General features: G+C 40.4%; 4 protein-coding genes across 12 annotated transcripts; 1 reads left to right on the top strand and 3 right to left on the bottom strand.

The window, feature by feature from the left end:
• Positions 1-1,900: 1,900 nt before the first annotated feature.
• Positions 1,901-6,718, bottom strand: LOC107272184 (vacuolar protein sorting-associated protein 35). Of its 4 annotated transcripts, none has more exons than XM_015749071.2 (12): positions 6,570-6,718; positions 5,797-6,019; positions 5,586-5,709; positions 5,310-5,505; positions 5,026-5,220; positions 4,872-4,955; positions 4,562-4,801; positions 4,144-4,292; positions 3,569-4,070; positions 3,072-3,491; positions 2,866-3,009; positions 1,901-2,811 (listed from the first exon to the last, which is right to left on the bottom strand). In XM_015749071.2, exons 1-12 carry the CDS (start codon positions 6,570-6,572, stop codon positions 2,632-2,634), a joined length of 2,460 nt encoding a protein of 819 aa, XP_015604557.1. In that variant the 5' UTR covers positions 6,573-6,718; the 3' UTR covers positions 1,901-2,631. The 4 variants fall into 4 exon arrangements, with proteins under 4 accessions (XP_015604557.1, XP_015604558.1, XP_024945249.1 ...); XM_015749072.2 differs by having other exon boundaries at positions 5,797-5,998; positions 6,570-6,710; XM_025089481.1 differs by having other exon boundaries at positions 5,797-6,064; positions 6,570-6,691.
• Positions 6,719-6,839: 121 nt separating this feature from the next.
• On the bottom strand, positions 6,840-8,478 carry LOC107272185 (coiled-coil domain-containing protein 97). Of its 2 annotated transcripts, none has more exons than XM_015749075.2 (3): positions 8,324-8,478; positions 7,247-8,179; positions 6,840-7,187 (listed from the first exon to the last, which is right to left on the bottom strand). In XM_015749075.2, the coding sequence occupies exons 2-3, from the start codon at positions 8,107-8,109 to the stop codon at positions 7,004-7,006; spliced, it is 1,047 nt and encodes a 348-aa protein (XP_015604561.1). In that variant the 5' UTR covers positions 8,110-8,179; positions 8,324-8,478; the 3' UTR covers positions 6,840-7,003. The 2 variants fall into 2 exon arrangements, with proteins under 2 accessions (XP_015604561.1, XP_015604562.1); XM_015749076.2 differs by having other exon boundaries at positions 8,247-8,476.
• A 127-nt stretch (positions 8,479-8,605) lies between these two features.
• On the top strand, positions 8,606-15,956 carry LOC107272183 (multidrug resistance-associated protein 7). Of its 5 annotated transcripts, none has more exons than XR_003061133.1 (16): positions 8,606-9,160; positions 9,329-9,544; positions 9,641-10,423; positions 10,614-10,871; positions 11,126-11,408; positions 11,504-11,727; positions 11,824-12,061; positions 12,154-12,422; positions 12,504-12,743; positions 12,821-13,032; positions 13,107-13,965; positions 14,050-14,276; positions 14,376-14,885; positions 14,966-15,157; positions 15,274-15,467; positions 15,545-15,956. XR_003061133.1 is itself a non-coding variant. In XM_015749070.2 (16 exons), the coding sequence occupies exons 2-16, from the start codon at positions 9,401-9,403 to the stop codon at positions 15,800-15,802; spliced, it is 4,941 nt and encodes a 1,646-aa protein (XP_015604556.1). In that variant the 5' UTR covers positions 8,612-9,160; positions 9,394-9,400; the 3' UTR covers positions 15,803-15,956. The 5 variants fall into 5 exon arrangements, 4 of the variants coding, with proteins under 4 accessions (XP_015604556.1, XP_015604554.1, XP_015604553.1 ...); XM_015749070.2 differs by having other exon boundaries at positions 8,612-9,160; positions 9,394-9,544; positions 15,224-15,467; XM_015749068.2 differs by having other exon boundaries at positions 8,613-9,160; positions 9,372-9,544; positions 15,224-15,467.
• Positions 15,957-16,446: 490 nt separating this feature from the next.
• LOC112495016 lies at positions 16,447-17,019 on the bottom strand. The gene is made up of 3 exons (XM_025089483.1): positions 16,944-17,019; positions 16,768-16,863; positions 16,447-16,698 (listed from the first exon to the last, which is right to left on the bottom strand). The coding sequence occupies exons 1-3, from the start codon at positions 16,959-16,961 to the stop codon at positions 16,546-16,548; spliced, it is 267 nt and encodes an 88-aa protein (XP_024945251.1). The 5' UTR covers positions 16,962-17,019; the 3' UTR covers positions 16,447-16,545.
• Positions 17,020-19,262: the final 2,243 nt, after the last annotated feature.

Genomic DNA, 19,262 nt, shown 5'->3' with positions numbered 1-19,262 from the left:
TGAGGCTCTTCGCCTCGGGCCTTCAGCCCACTTCATGCCATCTCTTTCTTTATTCTTTATCCTTTACCTTCATTCACGAAAAAAAAATGTGACGTAGTGCGTCGCGAAACGTCTCTTTCTATACTCTTTATCCTTTACCTTCATTTACGAACAAAAAAGTGTGACGTAGTGCGTCGCGAAACGTCTCTTTCTATACTCTTTATCCTTTACCTTCATTTACGAAAAAAAGTGTGACGTAGTGAATTGATACGTTTGAGTAAGTGCGTCGCGAATACATCTCTTTGTATCTGTGTTTCGCTACGGTATAGATAGTTCTCGCTCGTGTAGTTCTCGCATTTCTCTCGCGATATCCAGGAAATTCTATGGATTTCTTGTGCGTGTTCCGGACGTGTAGTGCTGTGACCTAGTGAAGTGCCAACCCGAGTGTCCTCTGGATACGGTTCTCGGCCTTTTCGGATTAGCTGCACCAGCTCCGGTGAGTACTCCCAATTTATTAATTATATAAGAAAAATGTCGAAAGTCAAAGTTAGGGCCACGTACAAGGAATCCCCGTTCTTGGATTCTGAAGATACGCGAAACTTCACCTTCGGCGGGCTGTATCTCGCAAACGGTTGGATATACGGCTTTCTCGTTGAAATTTTTAAACATCTTTTAGTGAAAAAACTCAGAATGGTCCATAGAAGAGGCTGACACACATCGAATTGCGATAGGGCCACGTACAGAGAATATCCGTTCTTGGATTCTGAAGATACGCGTAATTTAGAGAATATATATATATATGTATATAGTGAGTCGAGCCAAGCGGCTAGGCTGGCGTAGCTCTTCGCCAGCTAACTTGGCTACACACATACATATACTATATGGATAGATGTAGTTCTGACACGATGGTACTATGCTATGGGCCCCGCAAATCGCTCACGTTACTGAGCCCTACGGCGAGGAATAGCTACCGCCATCTATTGGATTCTCAAGATAGTAAAATACAGGTCGAATGCAAGTTGTCGTTTTTTGCGTCTGTTAACACTAGATTTACCAGACCAGTCATTTTGACTGGTCGTGCAATTTCAATTCAAAATTCCTACTACATATATCATTTGATTTCAGAAATGACGTTACGACTTTCGTAGCTATAAGTAGAGAATACATTTTATAAACTTAATGTTATTTTATATACATTAGTAACAAATATAATTTTTGTTATTGACATTTATACCAGTACCAGTCAAAATGAATAAATAGATGGTAAATCTAGTGTTAAACAGTTATTAACAAAATTATTAGATCAGCCCGCTTTGTGTCGTCCATAGCAAGGCGGCTCTTTCTCGGTTTAAGTGTGATGAGTGTCCTAATTCGTAGAAAAATGGGATTTAGTAAACGGTCGTAATGGCGGCGCCCATTAGGTGTTGACAGTTCAGAAATGCACGATTTCTTTACGTACATTTTTCTCACAATTGAGATATTTTTCGCACCTAAATTGAGATGAGCCGTCAGTCGTATCTCATAACGAAGCGGGCTCATAAAAGATTTTGCTAAATCATTTAGGAATGAAGGAGAATAATGAAAAATACGTTTCCTCGCTTGTGACGTCACGCAATATATATGTATATAGATAAACCAGCTAGACAGCAGCCTTAAAAATGAAACTTCATATAATTTTATATGGACTCGAAGGTCAGAGAGATTAAATTTCGACTTTGGATGAGAAACTATCATATTTAGAGTGAACTTTGAAGCGAAAAATTATATATTACGGATTCGTGTATTCTTCAAGATTCGATACATACCATTAAAATAATGACCTTACCGGGTGTTGCAAAGAGCAAATTAATTGCAAATTAATTTTTCGGATCTTCATCGATTCACCGGGAGAGACCCAATAAACCAATAAATAAAAGTCAAATGAGAGTATGATTATTAAATATATTTGTACGAGTGAGCTAATTTCACAAAGTTAGACACCTACAAACAAATTTCTATACTTAATGTGAATAATTTCGTAGAAAGTCCAGTTTGTTTTAATCGATTTATTCAATAGATTTGATAATTGATCAGTTGACTAGCATGCATCGACAGGACCTCCTTAAGACAGCCGGTTCTGTGCATCCAACCTTTTGGACGCACAAAACGACAGAGCAAACCTGGACCAACCTGGACATCCGAGTCGATTGTTAGAAACACCTGGATATCGCGAACGACAATCGACGTCGGAGGGAACAAAAAAATTACAAGCACGTTGTCCACGGTCGTCACTTTGCGGTTCCAAAAGACAATAGGGAAAATAATGCATACAAGAATTCATCAACTTGAGATCATTTCAACAATTATACGTACAACTGCGTTTTCAAAGCCGGCTTTAACATTATGCTCATCATACTCAAATCATGTATGACGAAATATACGACGTTACTGAACATCGGAGCACAGAGACTTCAGTGTACGGCTGGTCTTACCGATATCCGTGATTTATTATCATACTTTGCAGTAAGGACTTATTACGTTCTTTAGAGGCGGATCTCAATTATTTATTCCCTGTGGAAATGTAATAACACTGAGGCGCAATAACCGCTAGCTCGACGAATCAAGGGCCAATTCGAAGGTATCGTCAGGGCATCATCACAATTATAACAGATTTTAGAGAGCGATGCCCTGATACGACAGTCCCTCCGATTCTGAAGATTCTATTCGATTTCGAAGATGCTCCACGGTATTGGCTAAATGCTTCTGAATCTGTTCTGTCTCCTCGCTCACTTCCAAGTTTGGTAACTCTTCCTTGATCTTGGCGATCACTTGATTTAATATTTGGACAGTCACCTGAAAGCAATGCAATTAACCACCATTGTCGATTCCGACGTTCAAATTACATACCGCCGTATTTCCTTTCTCATAGAAATAAATGTAATGATTCAATAATTCAACAAACAGTTGAACCTGCACAGACGTATCCATACACTGACTGGCTATTCGGATGCCCTTCTTCAAGCAATCGAGTACCTTGTTTCCATCTTGCATCTGCAAGCATTGACATACAAATGTAATGGCGACTCGTGTACTATTTCATTAGAATCCCTTACTTCTTTACCGGCGGTAGCCAAAGATTTCCCAGACCAAAATATATGCGAACAAGTTGCCACTCCTCGACACTGATCTGGCTTTCTTAAAAGCTTACTCGCGTAAAGAGCACACTGATTTCTCACGGGTTCGGCGTTCTCTTCGCTGAAGCAACTCATCTGTTCGAAAGTAGCAATGATCAGTGTGATAGCAGCAAGTTGTGCCTTGCTATCCGAAATCTCGTCCTCGTATATAGAGAAGGCTTGACTCATGAATTCATAAGCGACCATCTCAAAATTATCAAATCGAATTTCTCCGATGGCTATGGCTCCCTGAAGGAACAATCGTAATGGCAGTTCGGCAAAATCAGCCTTCATTAATGCTGTTATGGTAGCATGGCAAAATTGAAAGATTTTCTGACATTTCTTCTGCCACATGTCATCCTGCAAACATGGAGGATAAAACAAGAAATAATGACGAACGCAACAACTGATGTATCGAACAAGCCGTGTGTGCGTACTTGATCCTTGAGACCCTTATATGTAAACGCGAGCTGATAAGCTTGGAAAACAATCGGCGGCAGTGTGTATTTGACTCTCTTGCTTCCACCGGCACTAAAGTGTTTCCTCGCTGCACTCAGAATCATGTACTGCTGATCTGCTGTATCGGATTTGAAATGATGAATCAATCTACCAAGAAGGCCTTGTTCCTCTGCAAAATCTTCTGGATCCTCGGGCTCCACCATACTGCTGATGCTAGGTTGATCAGGCTGATCTTGTACCAACGGAGACACCATCAACAGAACAGCCTCAACTTGTTCCTGAGTAGGAATCAGTGTCTCGTTTTCTAAGATATTTGTTATGACATACACTGCGAGCAGCTTTCTACCCTCGTAATCAAAGTACTCGAGAAGCGGTGCAAAATGTTTGAGCTTCAAAACAGTCAGAATATTTTTATAGTTGTCCACCGGTATTTTCATCAATCGGGAAAGTTCCCTGGATACGGCACTATTGTATTCCAACCTTGGACACAAAATACAATCTTCCAATCGAACGCAAAATATGCGGTACCACGAATTTAAGCGACGATACCTACTTGTCTATGTTCAATTTCTGAAATATTTGAAGAGTTGTGAGCAACACCTTATCCACGTAATCCACTCGGTCGGGATAACACTTGTGTGCCAAGTTAATAAGAGCTACTTGTAGCGAGACTATGTCCTCGGGAGGCATATTTTGCCTGGTCTGTAACAAAAAGAAAACCCATATTTAAAACGATACTCCATTGCAAAGAGTCATTGACGTGTGCGAAAAAAAAAAGATATTATCAGTGTTACAACATAAACGCCGTTCTCAGACTTAAACTAGATTAGTAAGGAACATTAATTCAAGACATCATGGATATATCAGTGTGAGCGTGTAGCATCCAATCATCATGAAACGGCTTTCGTTATACCATATCCCGATGTGAATAAATACTTCCTCGCCACCTCCCACCCCCACCTAACCTTTACCTGTATGATGGTGGCCACTTGATCGCTAAATACATCGAAGAGCTTCACATCCTGTGGGATTCCTGGTACTTGGTTAGGACTTCCGGGCGGACCACCCACACCGTCTGATCTCTGGCTAAATGCCGCGAGACGATCTATCAGCGAGATTATTATATTTTTAACGTTAACGCCATTTTGCAGTTCCGCGCACGACTTTAGGAACGCATTCAGTGTTTGTAAATGAAATTCATCCGGAAATACCTGAGGAAAAGAACTTTTTATTAAATTGAAATTCAGCTAATGTTTCTATTGATTCTTCCAATTTGAGTACCTGAATAATGCATTCCATTAGATATTCTTGGGCAATCGCATCTCTGCAACTGACCACCTGCTCCAAAATTCCAGGGAGCACTAGCTGCAAGACAAAATAAATATAACACGCTGAAACTAACGTATAATGAAAGAAAATTACAGAATTTATTCACCTTAACGTATTTGTCCAGAGTAACAGTTTCCAATTGACTTAAACGAACGAGATTCGTTCCTACGAGAATTCTCAACTCCTCTCGTTCACGTTCTCGGCGTTCTCTGTTCCTGCTGTGACCCTGATGTTGCATTCGTACCCACAACTTATTCATTTCGGCAAAGTTCATTAAAACAAAATCTATGCTATCACGTACCTAAAAATTCCGTTTTTATTTGGCATGCAAAAGTGTTTATTAAGCTTTTTACACACACACACACACACACACACACACTGTTGACTTACTGTGCCTTCTTGTTCATCTCCATCGGCAACGTCCGGCAACACGTTTCTAGTACATTGTAGTAAATAATTTCTTAAAAAGAGTCCTCTCAGAGGATGCTGTACACCTCGACACATCTCTACCAAATCTCGTAACAAATCCCTTTTAAGGTATCGATTTGTTTTAATATAAACTAATCCTACTGTTATAAGTAGATACCTGTGAATCAATCGATATTACAATCTGAGAACTATGCATGGAAAAATGATATTCCATCAAAGCACAGTGTCTTAACATACAATCGTGGTACAATATTGCCAGCATATTGAACAAGCTCATAAAGATCTGTAACCTTTCGTCCTTTCTGAAATTCATCCAACAGGTAGAGTTCCAGGTGACGTAGTTCATCAGTAATAGCCATGTCTATTATTAATAAACACTGTAAGAAATAATATGCAATACCAAGCAAAACAAATTGATCCTGGTAATAAAAAATTAACATAAGGATACAGAGCTCGTAGTAGCTTTTGGGACTTAGAAGAGAAGTTCTCAGTTCACCGAGCATAGTGGATGCATGTTTCAAGGCATCCATCAATTTGGACTTATCGAGACAGTGTTTCATTTGAAATGCTTGGACCTTCACGACTCCGACGGCATCCTCTAAAAGCTTTTCTTGTTCCTCGACACCTGTCATCGCAGCTGGCGTGATTGGCTGTGAAAAGAATAAAGATACCTACCAGAGGATCCAGCAGGTAGTACCACGGTGGTGCCAGGTGAACTAGTCAAACCATGCAGGTTACACTATAAACTACAACTTAATTAAATACTACAGACAATAGAAGACAATTACTTGGTTTTATTATGCATGCTTTTAATGAGAAATAACTACAACAACTTGTATCTATTAAAGCTGCAGATGTAAAATGCTCGATAAAAAAAAAACTAGTAAATTTCCATTGAAACACAGCAGGTTATGGAATGATGAAGATCTATGATACTTCACCGTGAGATTTAAAATGCCAAGCCCAATCCATTTTCATCGACTAACAGTCCAAAGTCCGTCGAGATCTCAATAAAACTCCATAAAGACAATTACCAGAAAGCAAGTATTGAATTTTTAATATAGTAGTACGAATTGTACTGCCTATCGACAGAGAGTACTATATCATGCTAATACGATAATTTCTTACTAAATCTTGCATCAAATTCTTACAAAAATTTGACTGCATCGGAGATTATACGACTTTTTATTTTTTCTTAAATATACACCACACGATACTTACCATCTTTTCCGGAAAAAACTACGTTCAAAGAGAGTCTTATAAATGGCACCGTGTGCTTTCTATACGGAAAAAAAATGTCTGAACGGGGAGATACACTCGACTCCTGTATGGCTGTGCCTCTGTTATATACATGTATAATATTATACCATAGGCATTACTCAGTAGATACGACAGTGTTAGTGAAGATATATTATGTATATACACCTATTTAATCACCCAACACAACATTCGGGAAGGTCTGTTCAATAAAAAAAAAATCAACAATAAAAATTATATATTAAAAACTTTTATTATGTACCCAATTATGAAGACTATTATACTAATACTATCATTGTTCCTTATTAGGAGTTCGCCGATGACGACTCCTACTGACTAAATAACGAATATGCAATAAATTTTAGGTTCCCCACACATAGACACTAATAACTTGAAGTTCATTTATCCTCCAGTGATTTCATGTAGGCGTCCAACTCGTCCTCCGATTCCAGATCAGTTATTTTGTGCTCTTTACTATTTGTAGGTAAAACGGTTTTCGGGGACTCCGAATCAAAATACTTTTCCTCCTCGTCTTGAGTTCGCAAACCAACGTTATCGTATGCCTCGTTATCATCCACAGCGCTAGAAGTATAATAATATCGGAATACACTATTTTCATCTGAATACTCCTTAATACATACCTATAATCAAAATCGATGTCCTTCCCATCCAAAAAGCTTTGGTACATATTCGTGACAAACTCCTGTTTAAGCATTTTCCTTTCTTCATTAGAAATTCTTGTCCACAACATATCCATACGTTTTTCCTTCTGCGCGTTCCGATACAAGTTCATAGGTGCATCTATGGCTTCCCCCCACCTCAATTCGCTTGCACCTTTGCGACCAATACAAGATTGTTCCTCATCCCACTCCTCGTCAGATTCATTTTCCTCCACAACATTGTCCTCAGCATCTTCCTGAGCTTTTTTCAAGTTTCTTAATCCATCTTTATCAATGCCCTCCATCAGTAGACTTACAAATGTTACATTTGTAGTGTCAATATTATCTCTTGCTTTTTTTTGATCTTCCGTCAGATACTGTCCTACCAGTTGTTCATATAAAAGTGGATTGCGTTTCATCATTTCTGTTTCGCTAAAGTAATCACCATCTTCAATGAGTAACTTTAAAGCCTGATATCTTCTATTCTTTATATCAATTTGTCTTGTAGAACTATTATAGTATCTATGGAGTCTGTTTATGTGATACGTAAGTTCATGATCACTGGCCATGGCTTTTTCAAAGTAACGTAAATGTTCTTTTTTCAAAAAACATCCAAATCTGGAAAGAAATATACAGTGACTCTTTTGTAAAATTTTAGCTGCGATTGTTCTCTTTTCATCAAATGATAATTCAGGATCTCCTTTTTGTTGACTTTTGAAAATAGCATTTGACGTTGCAACATAATCCAACAATTCACTTTGCAGAAGCAAACAATCATCAGAATGTTGCATTTGACATGTCTTCAAGTCATCGTTTATAGACTGACTTCTAGAATCTGAATTCATGTTTTTTTTTTTTTTTTAATAATACTTTTCGTCACTCTGCTAGTTCTTTCTTCTTGTTCACTTGCAAAATCTAAAAATAAGCATATGATATGATAACACATTATACTATAAATCGTTTATAAGAATCTATATCATACAAGTATTGCAGTTCAATAGAAGTAATTGTAAGTAACCCTCCTGCCATTAATCTTTGTTACTAATTGTAATTACATACTTATTCATTTCAAACCTCATGCCTCTAGAGAACTGAAATAAGACACGCTTATAACCTCCTGCTACTGCTGTTATTGCTTCAAGTGCTCAAGTGGCTTGGTTGAAGCCATGTAAATTGATTTAAACCACGGTCTTGTATACTGGTTTGGGCATTTAGGCGATAAACACGTAACGATAAGGTGGCCACTACCGCAAGAGGCGTTAGTGTTGAAAGAGCCTATCACGTGGTAGCTTTAGGCGTGCGCAGTTATCTCTTTCTTGAATACGGAACCTGCAGCTTTGTTCGTAATGTGGAATATACCGTGATTGGAATTAAAAAAAGCAACAATGACCAGAAAGTGGATCGTGCCTGCTTGAATCACAATGATAAGAATTTGCATTTGAAAATCTCACAGGAGTTACAAATTAATTCAGTAAAAAAGTTACGACACAAGCAAAAAATGACTGTTTTATATTCCATGACTTTTGGGTGAATTGGTCCATTTAACTTTAGTTTTTTAAATCATCAATTCTTTATATGTCTAACTAATCAAAATTTTATTTCATTGGTATCGCATCGGTTTTTTTGTGTGTAACTTTCCTTTTGAATCGGAGATAAAAGGTTGCAGTGCATTTACGGATGCCCATGCGCTGTGTCAGCAGGCTTCTTTGACCCAAACGATTGCGGGTAAAACCGTCCACGTTACGGTTACAAGCTACAACGTGGTGAGGATAGGGAAATGCCTAGACCTGTACACAAGACTGTGCTTTAAACTGTTCTTATAACCTCACAAATGTCTCATCGAATCTGACAATCTGCAGTTGAGAGCCGTCCCCAAAGTTTAGAATAAGTGATCAGGTATCAATTTTCAATCCTTTTGCGTGTATCGAAAATCATAAGCAAATAAAAAAGTATAAACGATATTTGTCTAAAAGAATAAGTTAACGTATGAATAAGTAACCATAAGTTGTCTCGCATGGATTAGTTGTGACTGTCAAAGTTATATATGCCCTGTATTTTTCGCAGCATGTATTGCAATATCAAGAATGTTATAAATTTATTACCATAGCAATAGAATAAATCTGTTGAAGTAACAACATGGATGGAATTTGGATTAATTCTGGCGATGGAAATCCATGGCTATGGAATTGGACAGAGCTTTGTGGTACCACGGGAGGTATAACACCTCTGAATCCTAATACGCATGACTTGGGAGTATGCTTCGAGCAGTTGTGCCTTCAGGTTGGTTATCAACTTCTTATGTAATTATTTAGTACAGTACCACATACATGTAAATTAGGTAATCCATGAGAATTTAAAAAATTACAATTCTTGCAGATTCCTGTGCTGATTTCCATAGCCATAATTTCTGCATACTATTGTGGAAAACGCGGTATGACATTGACACGAAACCAACAATCTTTTTATGCCATAGACATACGACTTTTTCTTACTGCCTGCTTGGCTGTGCTTCCTATAATCAGGGCATACATTATACTCACCAATACAAGAACTTTGCCCTCCATCGGCACTGAAAGTGATGTGAAAGTTGAAGCGACGACAACAAGCAGTTACATTGCATCACCGACATCCAGTAACAATGTAGACTTCGTCGCAAAGATGGAAGAAGTTGCAAAGAAAATTCCAAATGGACTAAATCAAACCGTCAGCATTGCGAAAAAAATATTTTCTAACGCTGACAATGACGACGTAGCCAGCGTCGCAGCGAGTGTTCTGGAACCGTCGAAAGAGTATGATTACAACGGGCTCGTTATGAGAGTCAAGGACAAAGCAACTTCAGCAAAGCCCATTGACTATCTCGTGGCGGGAACGGAAGGACTAGCGTGGGTCGTTCATTTCTGTTTTGTTTTAAGCCTACGTAAAGGGAGTGGATTGAATCCGCGTGGTCCGGTAGCGATCAGAGCAGTGATCTTTCTATTGACAGGCGTGTCAATACTCTTATTACGTTCTCACGTAAATTACAAAACCCCGGATGACGTATTACCAAACTTATCATTGGGGTTCAGTATTAGCGTTGTGACGCTTCTAATATTGTACGGTATAACGCTGATACCGGGCTATGGCTTGGACGATAACTCGAGGCCTTCGAGATATAATCAGGTAAGCACACTATCGCGTCTATATCTCATAAAGATGCAAACGGTGTGTCGATATACATATATCGTTACTCATGTGTAAGTTCTTTACGCAGGGATACACATAGTATATTATGCGTACTATCTGTGCACATTATAGCAACTATTGAGCAAATAGTAATATCAGAAGTGACAAGAAACACGTCCCTTTTCAGATAGGAGAGAGAACGGCCCTATTGAATACTCCTGGTTCCTCCTACGTTCGCTTTCTGGAACAGCAGGATCCGAGCTACCTTGGAACTGCGATGGAGGATATCACGTTGACGTCGAAACTTCTCTTTCATTGGGTATCACCGCTCATGCAGAAGGGCGTAAGAGGATTGTTAAATCACTCGGACGACCTTTATGATCTGCCAGAACACATTAGTACCGCGATGATAGCTCATGAGATCGATCGACACATACAGAATATGGTGTTAAATTATTAAATATACGCGACAGAGCACAGTTCGGTTTCCATTCATGTTTCATTTACGACTTATGGACCTTGCACACCAAGGGTACCAGGCAACGACCAATGGGCAAAGAGGATCGAGCTAAAACGTCACATAAATCAGACCCAAAGCATCCTGCAAAGTCGTAAATGAAACACGAGTGTGTCGAAGTGTGTCGGTAAAAGAAAAATACCCATTGCCTCTGTTCTGACTAACCGACACACATTCTTCAGCCAAACTGTCCAAGGAGTGCACTCAATGGCCGATCCTTGGAGAATGTACCGGAATCTCAGGTTCTATCCTCCGAGACTACCACAGTATCGTTGCTCTGGCTTCTTCACAAGTGCTTCAGCTGGCAATTTTATTCGATCGGAATTCTCAAGTTCATTGCTGATTGTTCCGGTTTTATGGGTCCCGTACTACTGAGCAGGCTAGTCGGTTTTATAGAGGATAAGAACGAACCAATTTTATACGGATATTTGTACGCACTGCTAATGTTTCTCAGTACCCTAGTCGGTGAGTCATCAATTTAGCACGCATACACAAGATCTCGAACCTGCCTCTTGGAAGTGAGCGTTCGTCAATGAAAAGATTTCTATGTTATTTTGCAGGTGCGTTTTGCAATGCTCACTTTACATTTTGGATGTCCATCGTGGGCCTGAAGATACGTGCCGCCATCGTGACTCTAGTTTACAGCAAGACTCTGCACTCCACGAGGGTACAGATAAATCGGCGCTTTACTTTCGGCGAAATCATTAATTTTATGAGTACCGACACCGATAGAGTTGTGAATAGCTGTCCCAGTTTTCACACGATGTGGAGTATACCCCTACAGGTAAAACATTTTTTTTAGGCCGCCCCCTGCATTAACTAACTTGCATCGCGTATACTACTATCTATGTCTGTCGATCGATGCGAGCTCTCTTTTCAGTTAGTCGTGACGTTGTACCTTCTCTACGATCAAATAGGAATCGCATTTTTGACCGGCGCTGCTTTTGCCATTTTTCTTATTCCTGTGAATAAGATTATCGCCAACAAAATTGGTAAACTCAGTACGAAACTGATGAAATGTAAAGATCAGAGAGTCCGTTTAACGGGCGAGGTTCTACGGGGTATTACGACAATCAAGCTAAACGTGTGGGAGGAGCACTTCCTGCGTAGCATCCTGAGTAAGTTCGCTCGATTGCTTGTTATTTGCGTCTCTCTGTGAGGTAATACTCTGCGGATATAATTTCCACTCTAATTTTCATTCTTTCTATAGAATTTAGAGAAAATGAGATAAAATATTTGAAAAGTCGAAAATATCTGGATGCACTTTGTGTCTATTTTTGGGCAACTACACCTGTTCTCATTTCCATACTAACATTCTCCACATACGTCTTTCTTGGCAACAAACTCACAGCCAAGACAGTCTTCACGAGTATGGCGCTACTCAATATGCTAATCGGACCATTGAACGCTTTTCCATGGGTTCTCAATGGTATCACTGAGGCTTGGGTTTCCATTAAGCGCATTCAAAGAATATTGGACGTAAGCAGAGGCCACTTTTGTTCGATTCTGATAACGCTTTAGTGCTCCGCAGCTGACGATGTTGGTCTTTTAAATTTTCAGTTGCCAGAAGTGCACGTGTCTGAATATTATTCCGATCCACCGGTCGGCACGGACGTCATGCTAAAAAATGCTACATTTAGCGCCAGTAGCTTTCATGAAAGTGAGCCTGCGTCGATAGCACTTTCCGGGCCAAATGAGATTAACGTTGATCCGCCTTCCTGTTCGGAGAGCCGAAGGAGTGTAACGTCAGAGGACGAAGGAACATTTACATTGAGAAATCTCAATGTAACTGTGAAAAAGGTAGCACACATTTCCAGGAACTTCTTGCCGCTTCGTTACGCAAATCTGACGACATCCTCGCATGCAATTATCTGTAGGGTCAACTGGTCGGAATAATGGGAAAAGTGGGCAGTGGCAAGAGTCTTTTTCTTGATGCAATCTTAGCCGAAATTACAAAAGACAGCGGCATAATGGCTATAGGAAATCTTGAGAAAGGATTCGGATATGTCAAGCAAACGCCGTGGCTCCAAAGAGGCACCATTAGAGATAATATTTTATTTGGAAAGGCATACGATCACAATAAATACAAGTAAGTTAATACTAATTAACGAGAATTCGGTTGAGATGGGAATGGTATGGGGCGCAACGAAATTTTATTTTCAGACTCATACTGAAGGCATGTGCCCTCACTGACGATCTAAACGCTCTGCCAAAACGCGATTTGGCTATTATAGGTGAGGCCGGAAATACCCTGAGCGGTGGACAAAAAACAAGGATAACACTGGCACGTGCAGTTTATGCCGATAAGGACATTTATTTGCTGGACGATATTCTCGCCACTTTGGATGTTAAAGTAGCACGCCATGTCTTCCAAAACGTTGTCCTCGGACTCTTGAAAAATAAGACTAGGATAATCTGCACCCATCAAACACAGTACTTGATTCATACTGATTTGGTTATCGAGATGTCAAAAGGCAAAATTGTTAGGCACGGAAAGCCAAGTGACGTTTTACGAGACTTGGAGGATTATTTATTGTCCACGGAATCGATGGATTCCGATCTCGTCGTGACGTCAATGAAAGATTCATCGAAGGAGGAGCTTGACGATCTGAACGAGAGTGAAACGGATCCTATGTTTGAGCAGGAATTCGCTGAGAAGGGGAACGTGCAATTTAATGTTTACGCGTGTTACGTCTTCGCCGTCGGTCGTTATCTCGCTATATCGATCCTGTTATCTATGATACTCATGCAGATCTCTCGAAATATTACCGATCTCTGGTTGTCTTATTGGGTCACTCATGGTAACATGTCTGTCAATTCCACTGACATGCCCGATAGCTTGAAACTCGAGTATTTTCCAAAAGATCTCAGCGGCGATAACATCAATTATTATTTGACCATTTATGGCATTCTCGCGGCGCTCAATACATTCTTCACGCTCATAAGGGCCTTCATGTTTGCTTATGGCGGAATACAGGCTGCTATTCTGATGCATAAGCAACTCTTGAAGACAGTCGTCAGGGTATGTAAGGAATTTTATACTATCGTCAACTGGTTGGATTTCAATCGGAAAAATTGCCGTAATTCGCAACTACCTTTCTTGCAGGCCGCGAACACTTTCTTTGACATTCAGCCACTTGGTAGAATCTTAAATAGGTTCTCGTCAGACACATACACAATCGATGATTCATTGCCATTCATCGCAAATATATTGTTTGCTCAATTCCTTGGGCTAGTTGGATCAATTGTCATAACTGCTTACGGTCTACCGTGGATATTTTTAATACTGGCGCCACTGGTGCCTATATATCATTGGATCCAGAATCATTACAGGTGCGATGTGGACAAGTTTCAAGTCGCTCTGGACAGAATGGTCTTTTTTTTTTTTTTTTTTTCGTATCTCGCTACCCTTACACCCGTCCCTTCTTGCAGATTAACGTCAAGGGAACTGAAACGGCTGTCAAGCATAGCCCTTTCTCCAGTTTATACTCATTTCAATGAAACCTTGCAAGGACTCTCCAGTATCAGAGCGTTTCGAGCAGTACCTCGTTTCAAACGTGAGAACGAACTCTTCCTAGAAGCCAGTCAAAAGACCCAATTCGCTTCAGTGGCTGCAAGCCAGTGGCTCGCCCTGAGACTACAATTCATCGGCGTAGCCCTTTTGGCAGGAGTTTGCGTCATGGCAGTATTACAACATCAGTATGATATCGCAAATCCTGGTCTAATAGGACTCGCCATTACGTATACGTTATCAGTGACTGTATTATTATCTGGTGTCGTGAACGCATTTACCGAGACCGAGAGGGAGCTGATCGCCGTGGAGAGAGTAAAGGAATATCTTGAGAATACTCCTACAGAATCCACGAGTTCGGGCAACAGTCCACCTTATGCCTGGCCAAGTCAGGGAGTTATTGAATTTAGGGAAGTCGTTCTTAAATACAGGTAAATTGTATCACAATCTCGTTATGTACAATATCTCAGCCCACATCTTATACGAAATCAATCATAATACTGACTTTTAGGGATCACTTGGTGCCTGCCTTAAAGGGAATATCATTCACGACGCGACCTGCCGAAAAAATTGGAATTGTAGGTAGAACAGGAGCTGGAAAAAGTTCAATATTGGCATCTCTGTTCCGAATGACGGAAGTAACTTCCGGCGAAATACTGATAGACAGTGTTAATATTCAGAATTTACGACTCAACGCACTAAGGTAATGATTCGAAACCAAACACACTATTCGCACCGAAAAGCTGTATCGCATGAACTTTACTCATAGGTCCAGACTGACTATAATACCTCAGAGTCCATTTCTCTTTTCGGGAACAGTCCGAGAGAACATAGATCCGCTCGATCAATATCCAGATTCCCAGATTTACAAGGCTCTTGAAAAATGTAACGTTCATAATCTCGTTTATCGCATGGGCGGACTCGGTGCTAGTCTAGAAGAAGGCGGGAGTAACCTAAGCGCAGGTCAGAAACAGCTGTTCTGTCTCGTCAGGGCCGTCCTTCACAGTACTAAGGTAGAGTGCTGTCCATATGTCTGCTGTAACTCGGTTAGAGCCAAGTTTTCTAATTTTTTAAGTAATTTTGCATACAGATTTTATGCATCGACGAAGCGACTGCCAATGTCGATCAAGAAACCGACAAGAGCATCCAAACGACTATAAAGTCCTCCTTTAGGAGTGCGACTGTGATTACTATTGCACATAGAATAAGGACTATCATGCACTGCGATAGAGTATTGGTAATGGGCGACGGAAAGATACTAGAGTTTGACGAGCCGGATCTTCTTCTTCAAGATACCAATTCTTACTTCTACGACCTAGTGAATCAGGAGTTCTCCGAGAAGGAGTGATGTGACATGACGCGTGTAAAGCATGATGCGTGTATTCTTTTTTTTTTTTGTTCGTCTGAATACCATTAACTGTACATATGACGTTGTCTTCTTTAAACTCATATTGCCTCAAAGAGACGTCCACCTATGGCACGTTTATAAACATTGTCCAAAAATCAGTACTGGAAAGAAGCCAGAGTGCCAACGCAATCACAGAGTGCGCTTACGCGAGCAGTTCGCCCTGGACACGCCAAGTTATATCGAGTTCGAACGACACGAAGTATACCTACCATGATTTGGAGATGCTATTTACTTGCGTCTATTTGAACGATAAATGAGCCCACCCCCTAAGCGTGCAATCACAGGTAAACTGAGCGTGTTAAAATAGAATTGAAAATACAATGTCAAGTCAATTGCATAATATTAATTGCATATTGATTAAGGATGCCGCCTCCATCTACTAAACATAATATACTATCAGTTCTAATACGTAATGCGAAAACAAAATATTTTTGTTGTACAAAAATAAAGATATTGTTATTTGCCGAGTGAGACTACTTCGAGCAGAGATATGAATTCTTCGATTCCTACGTGTCCTCTCTTGAAGCGATCCAATTCTCTGAAGATCCTTGCGAAAACTGCAAAATCTACTCGTAAGTCAGAGGTCTCGCAAGCCGTACGCAAATCCTCAACCGTCAAGTAACATTGGACTGAAACAAATGAGTACTGAACCCATATTGCCTTGCAGTGGCTCGTGCATCTCGTCACTGCTTACGATCCTTGTCCATATGAGCGATGCAAATTTCCGTGAGGGTCATTTTGCTCACCGACACTTTTTTTCGCGAGCAACACTCAAAGTCATGCAAGGTTATCGCTTCGCACGGATAATATCGTTGAAAGACGTGCTTAATCTCCAACTGCAAACGAAGTATGAGTTTGATCGTCAGTCAATTGATCGCAGCCGATAACAAGGACATTGGTCGTACGCTGTCCGGTCTGTATCCGAATGCTGCGATCATCGCCACCTTATACTGGTGCTTGGTGAGTCTTCCTGAAGATTCCTTATCAGCGTATGAGAAAGCCTTACACGCAGAAAGGAAAGAAAATGCGCAATGAATCTGAAATATCTATATACTAAAAATGTACACTCTGTCTTTTTTACCTTCCTCACGCGCTCCATGTATTTCTCAACAAAATTCAAGTCAATAGGTTATTTTTTACTTTCCGATTACCTATACTGTCGAAAGGTTTTTTCGAACTAATTACGAAGTGAAAGCACGTGACAAATGCGAGGCGATCCTGCGCGGTTCACATCGAGCGCGTTAATCTGAAATTTAGTCTCGTGAGATTAAAATATCTCAGATAAAAAAATATCTCGTCTCAGATTAAAAAAAAAAGAACAAATCAAGTCTGAATTATTAGGTCTGTTCTCGTTAGCTACACTTTCGGCACTTAAAAAAAGTGCAGATTCTCATTGGTTACTTAAGAATATCGTCCAATAAGAAGTTCTACTTTTTGAAAAGTGCAGAAAGTCTAAGGTAACGAGAATAGATCTATTGGCTTCTGACATTCTCTACACGAACATAAACACTAACGAAGTTAAACAAAAGGGATCAGTTCAGTTGGCGGGCGCGCTAATTCACGTTGCGAGTCCTGAAAGTGTGTTTTTTCGAGTAGCGAGAGGACATCAACGCACTGCGATGGCCACCGAGTGAATGGAGAAATCAGTAAAAGATGGATAAATTCCTTGTATACGCACGAGAAGTTAAGTTTGACAAAAGTAACCACAGGATTGTCCGGTCCCTTCAGTAAATCAAGAGATCAAACAAATGAATGTTCTAAAGACGCAAAATAGTTAAAAAGAAAAAAACTTCAAATCGGCAAACTATTGAATTTCACCATTGAATTATTTCAAAAGATAACTACACCGAAGTACTATGCACCCTAACCTAACCTAATCTAACCTAACAACGCCCCAATAGTTACTTTTGCACACCATTAATAAATACTATTGAACTTCAATGGTAACTATTCTCAATGAAAACCTTCCGAACAGTTACTATTATTTTCTAATAGTAAACACTATTGACAATGAATAGTTACTATTGAATTTTAATAATAACTATTGCGAATTCAACAGGTGCAGCTATTGGTACGTTATCGTCGTCTCGTAAGTGCTTTGATCTTTGAGTGAATTGCAAAGAAACTCATTCGATGAGAATAGACGGAAATTCTTGGATGTCAATTAGGGCTTTTTGAAACCCCATTTTGGAAGAAGCTCTTGGTCGTGACATCGAATAAAGGCCGAGTTGGCATAAGCGCAGGGCTAAGTATGACTATACGGAGAGGTTAGGAGGGTAGATATCACCCTTCTCGTCTCGGTGGATACTCGAGTCCTGAAGCACAGCCTAGTAGCAGGGCCGGCCGGCTGGCTGGCTGGCTGGCTGGCTGCTACCCCAAAAGTGCATCTAGCGAGGGGACTGGTTCAACGAGCGCGCAGCCTTAGAGGCCCCTTGCTTCCAACATGGAGACCGGTCGAACCACTGAAAACTTTTCGAAACTACAACGAGAGCGGAATTTGTCCTTTAATTATAGTTTTTTTTTTCGGTTTTTTTTTTTCGAATAACGTGGTTCTTGTAGCATGAATATTCGCCAAATGAATTTACGGAATTGCACGAATACCCTATTACCCTATCGAGGATAGGAGAAATAACGTCCGAGAGACGTCGAGAGCCACGTCAGTGAAAAAGTTGTGTCAAAATCTCCATAGTAAAATGAACAATGACTTTAACACCGTCAGCCGTGAGAGGATGGAATTAATTTTCTAATGCACGGAAGATTGAAAAGGTGGAAGAAATGACAATGAATTGGAATAATGGACTGTAGCGAAGAGATGTGAAATGGCAAAGAAAAGAAAGTGTAGTGGAGAAGCGAGCATTGTTAGAAATAATGTCTCGTGCGGCATCCATAGCTATTGTAACAAGACACTTTTCTCGTGGATCTAAGCTCGAGTTGGTCCGTGGGAAATTCTCCCCAAAGGAGCAGGCAACTTAAAGTTAAGTGTGTCGGCAGACGGCGACCAGTTGCTATTATCGCTACTGCGCCAACGCCATAAGCCCGTTTGCGAATTGCTACTCTTTACTTTCTCACGTGCCAGGTACAGGTACTGGCCGCCAATTGGTACTGGACTTGCTGCAACGCGGCACTGCTCGGCATCGCTGCCCTACAACGTGGCGAGGAGAAGGCAAAAGAGAGCAGAGGAAAGCTGCAGCGTGCAAGCGGGGTAAGCAAGGATGCGAGAAGAGAGGGTGCGAAGGAAGAGAACGGCAGAAGTGTATGCTTGGGAGAGCAAAGCCAGGATGAGAATATAAGGAAGGGAGCCTCGCATTATTTTGGAGGTAGAGTATTGAGAGTATGACGGCGCAATGTCTCCGTGGTTTTCCTACGTAAAAAAAAAAAAAAAAAAAAAAAAAAAAAAAAA

The sequence above is a fragment of the Cephus cinctus genome, unplaced genomic scaffold (assembly GCF_000341935.2).
Source record: "Cephus cinctus unplaced genomic scaffold, Ccin1 Ccin1_scaffold1123, whole genome shotgun sequence".
Lineage (NCBI taxonomy): Eukaryota > Metazoa > Arthropoda > Insecta > Hymenoptera > Cephidae > Cephus > Cephus cinctus.
The sequence above is the reverse complement of the archived record's forward strand: the minus strand, read 5'-3'. Positions and strand labels throughout refer to the sequence as shown.

Coding starts and splice junctions, on each gene's coding strand:
- LOC107272184 (XM_015749071.2), bottom strand. Junction 4,293..4,561: donor AAGTGGCCACCATCATACAG/GTAAAGGTTAGG, acceptor TTTTTGTTACAG/ACCAGGCAAAATATGCCTCC. Junction 2,812..2,865: donor ATGAGAAAGGAAATACGGCG/GTATGTAATTTG, acceptor CATTGCTTTCAG/GTGACTGTCCAAATATTAAA.
- LOC107272185 (XM_015749075.2), bottom strand. CDS start 8,109: ATGAATTCAGATTCTAGAAGTCAGTCTATAAACGATGACTTGAAGACA. Junction 7,188..7,246: donor GACATCGATTTTGATTATAG/GTATGTATTAAG, acceptor TTATACTTCTAG/CGCTGTGGATGATAACGAGG.
- LOC107272183 (XM_015749070.2), top strand. CDS start 9,401: ATGGATGGAATTTGGATTAATTCTGGCGATGGAAATCCATGGCTATGG. Junction 9,545..9,640: donor TCGAGCAGTTGTGCCTTCAG/GTTGGTTATCAA, acceptor CAATTCTTGCAG/ATTCCTGTGCTGATTTCCAT. Junction 12,744..12,820: donor TCAATGTAACTGTGAAAAAG/GTAGCACACATT, acceptor AATTATCTGTAG/GGTCAACTGGTCGGAATAAT.
- LOC112495016 (XM_025089483.1), bottom strand. Junction 16,699..16,767: donor TCGGATACAGACCGGACAGC/GTACGACCAATG, acceptor CTTCGTTTGCAG/TTGGAGATTAAGCACGTCTT.